A 1,630-nucleotide genomic window follows, 5' to 3' on the forward strand; every position below is an offset into this window, starting at 1 on the left:
TCATTATAATGATAAAACATCATGCTTCCCATCATCAATCATTTAAGCTCATGTTGTGAAATTTGTCTCAATTGTTTTACTGTAAGTGCAAAGTTACCATGGTCATGCATCAAAATATATTGTACCTTGTTTTCTTCTAATAAAGTAGATTTCTTAAAACTAAAGATTATATTTGTAATAACTATTTTAGTGTGACAAATGTTAAATTGACTTTTAACATCTACCTTCCAAGCAGCACCACTACTTGCTTTCATGTTCAGACATAGCAAATGGAGCAGACAGTGTCACTAACAAATATGCTCACAATATACATGTTAGACACCATATCAAAAAACAGCTTTTACATGCCATCTAATGTTCTATAAGGATCTGCTTAACAAAAAAAATTTATCTCATTTACATTTGCATGAGAGTTTAAGTGATCATTTCTCTTCTGGGAACAGATTTAAGTATGCCGATGAAGGTCCAAATATTTTCAGTGTCAAAATGTATTTTGCTGACAGTCTGAACCATCGATAAAACATTGCATATATAAGTGGATTCATACCGGAATTCATGCATACAATCCAATACATTACATTAATTATAAGAGAGTCATTTTCATTATGCCCCAAAGAAAGACTAGTTAAATAGTATGGCATCCAGCAAAGAAGATAAACCAGTACTACAATCCCTAAGGTTCTTGTAGCCTTTTTTTCTGATTTGGCCTTTTTGTCTGTGACGGAATTGAAATGCTTAGCTTGATAGTTTGCTACAAAGCAGATTTTCACATATAAAGGAATAATTATACAACAAGGAGCCACTAAACAAACAATGCAATCTAGTATTATATTTTCCAACTTAACAGAAATAATGCATTCTCCAATACATGTGTGGTTTATCTCTGGATACATTACAAACTCATACAACAGATAAAAATTATATATGAAGGAGAATAACCAGTTTACAACAATAGAAACAATAGCTCTGTAATTACTGACTCTTATTGGATATCGCAAAGGGTCATTCACAGCAATGTATCGATCCACAGAAATAATAATCATATTACCAAGAGATGCTGTGACAACCACATAAAGAATAAGAAGAAATATTGAGCAAAATATTTCTCCAAAGTACCAGCATGGCTCAATCAGTTTCATTCCCTGCACTGGCATGAGAATCAGTCCTGTGATCAGATCAGCCACTGCCAGAGAGAAGATCAGCACATTGGTGGGAGTGTGGAGCTGCTTGAAGTGCGAGATGGAGATGATCACCAACAGGTTCAGAAACACGGTGAACACCGATGTTACAGCGATGAAAATGTACACAATAATGTACTCTGCTTCAGGTCGGATACTTCTGGTACAAGACAAATTGATGTTTGGAAAGCAGTATTGGATTGTTTGATTGCTCGTGTTTGTCAGTCCCCAGTTAGACATTTCCATGATAGATCTTTCTTGGAGATTAGACTCTGTGTGAAGATGCTTGCCACTAATATGACTCAGTTTTATACTTATGGAAGCTCAGCGACCACCTCATTTTACTATGATGTTTGAATATTCAGCTATCAACCAACCCGCTACTACAATATTCATAGACCTATCAGATCTAATCTGATCTATATTCTAAAAAACATTTCATAAAAGACTGG

The 1,630-nt window shown here is 34.7% G+C and overlaps 1 protein-coding gene across 1 annotated transcript; it reads right to left on the reverse strand.

The window, feature by feature from the left end:
- Positions 1 to 422: 422 nt before the first annotated feature.
- On the reverse strand, positions 423 to 1,418 carry LOC311279296 (trace amine-associated receptor 7c-like; the record flags this gene model as incomplete). Its single annotated transcript, XM_084390670.1, has 1 exon — positions 423 to 1,418. The coding sequence occupies one exon, from the start codon at positions 1,416 to 1,418 to the stop codon at positions 423 to 425; it is 996 nt and encodes a 331-aa protein (XP_084246796.1).
- Between the last annotated feature and the right edge of the window lie 212 nt (positions 1,419 to 1,630).

Source organism: Rutilus rutilus (assembly GCF_951802725.1).
Source record: "Rutilus rutilus genome assembly, chromosome: 20".
Classification (NCBI taxonomy): Eukaryota; Metazoa; Chordata; class Actinopteri; order Cypriniformes; family Leuciscidae; genus Rutilus; species Rutilus rutilus.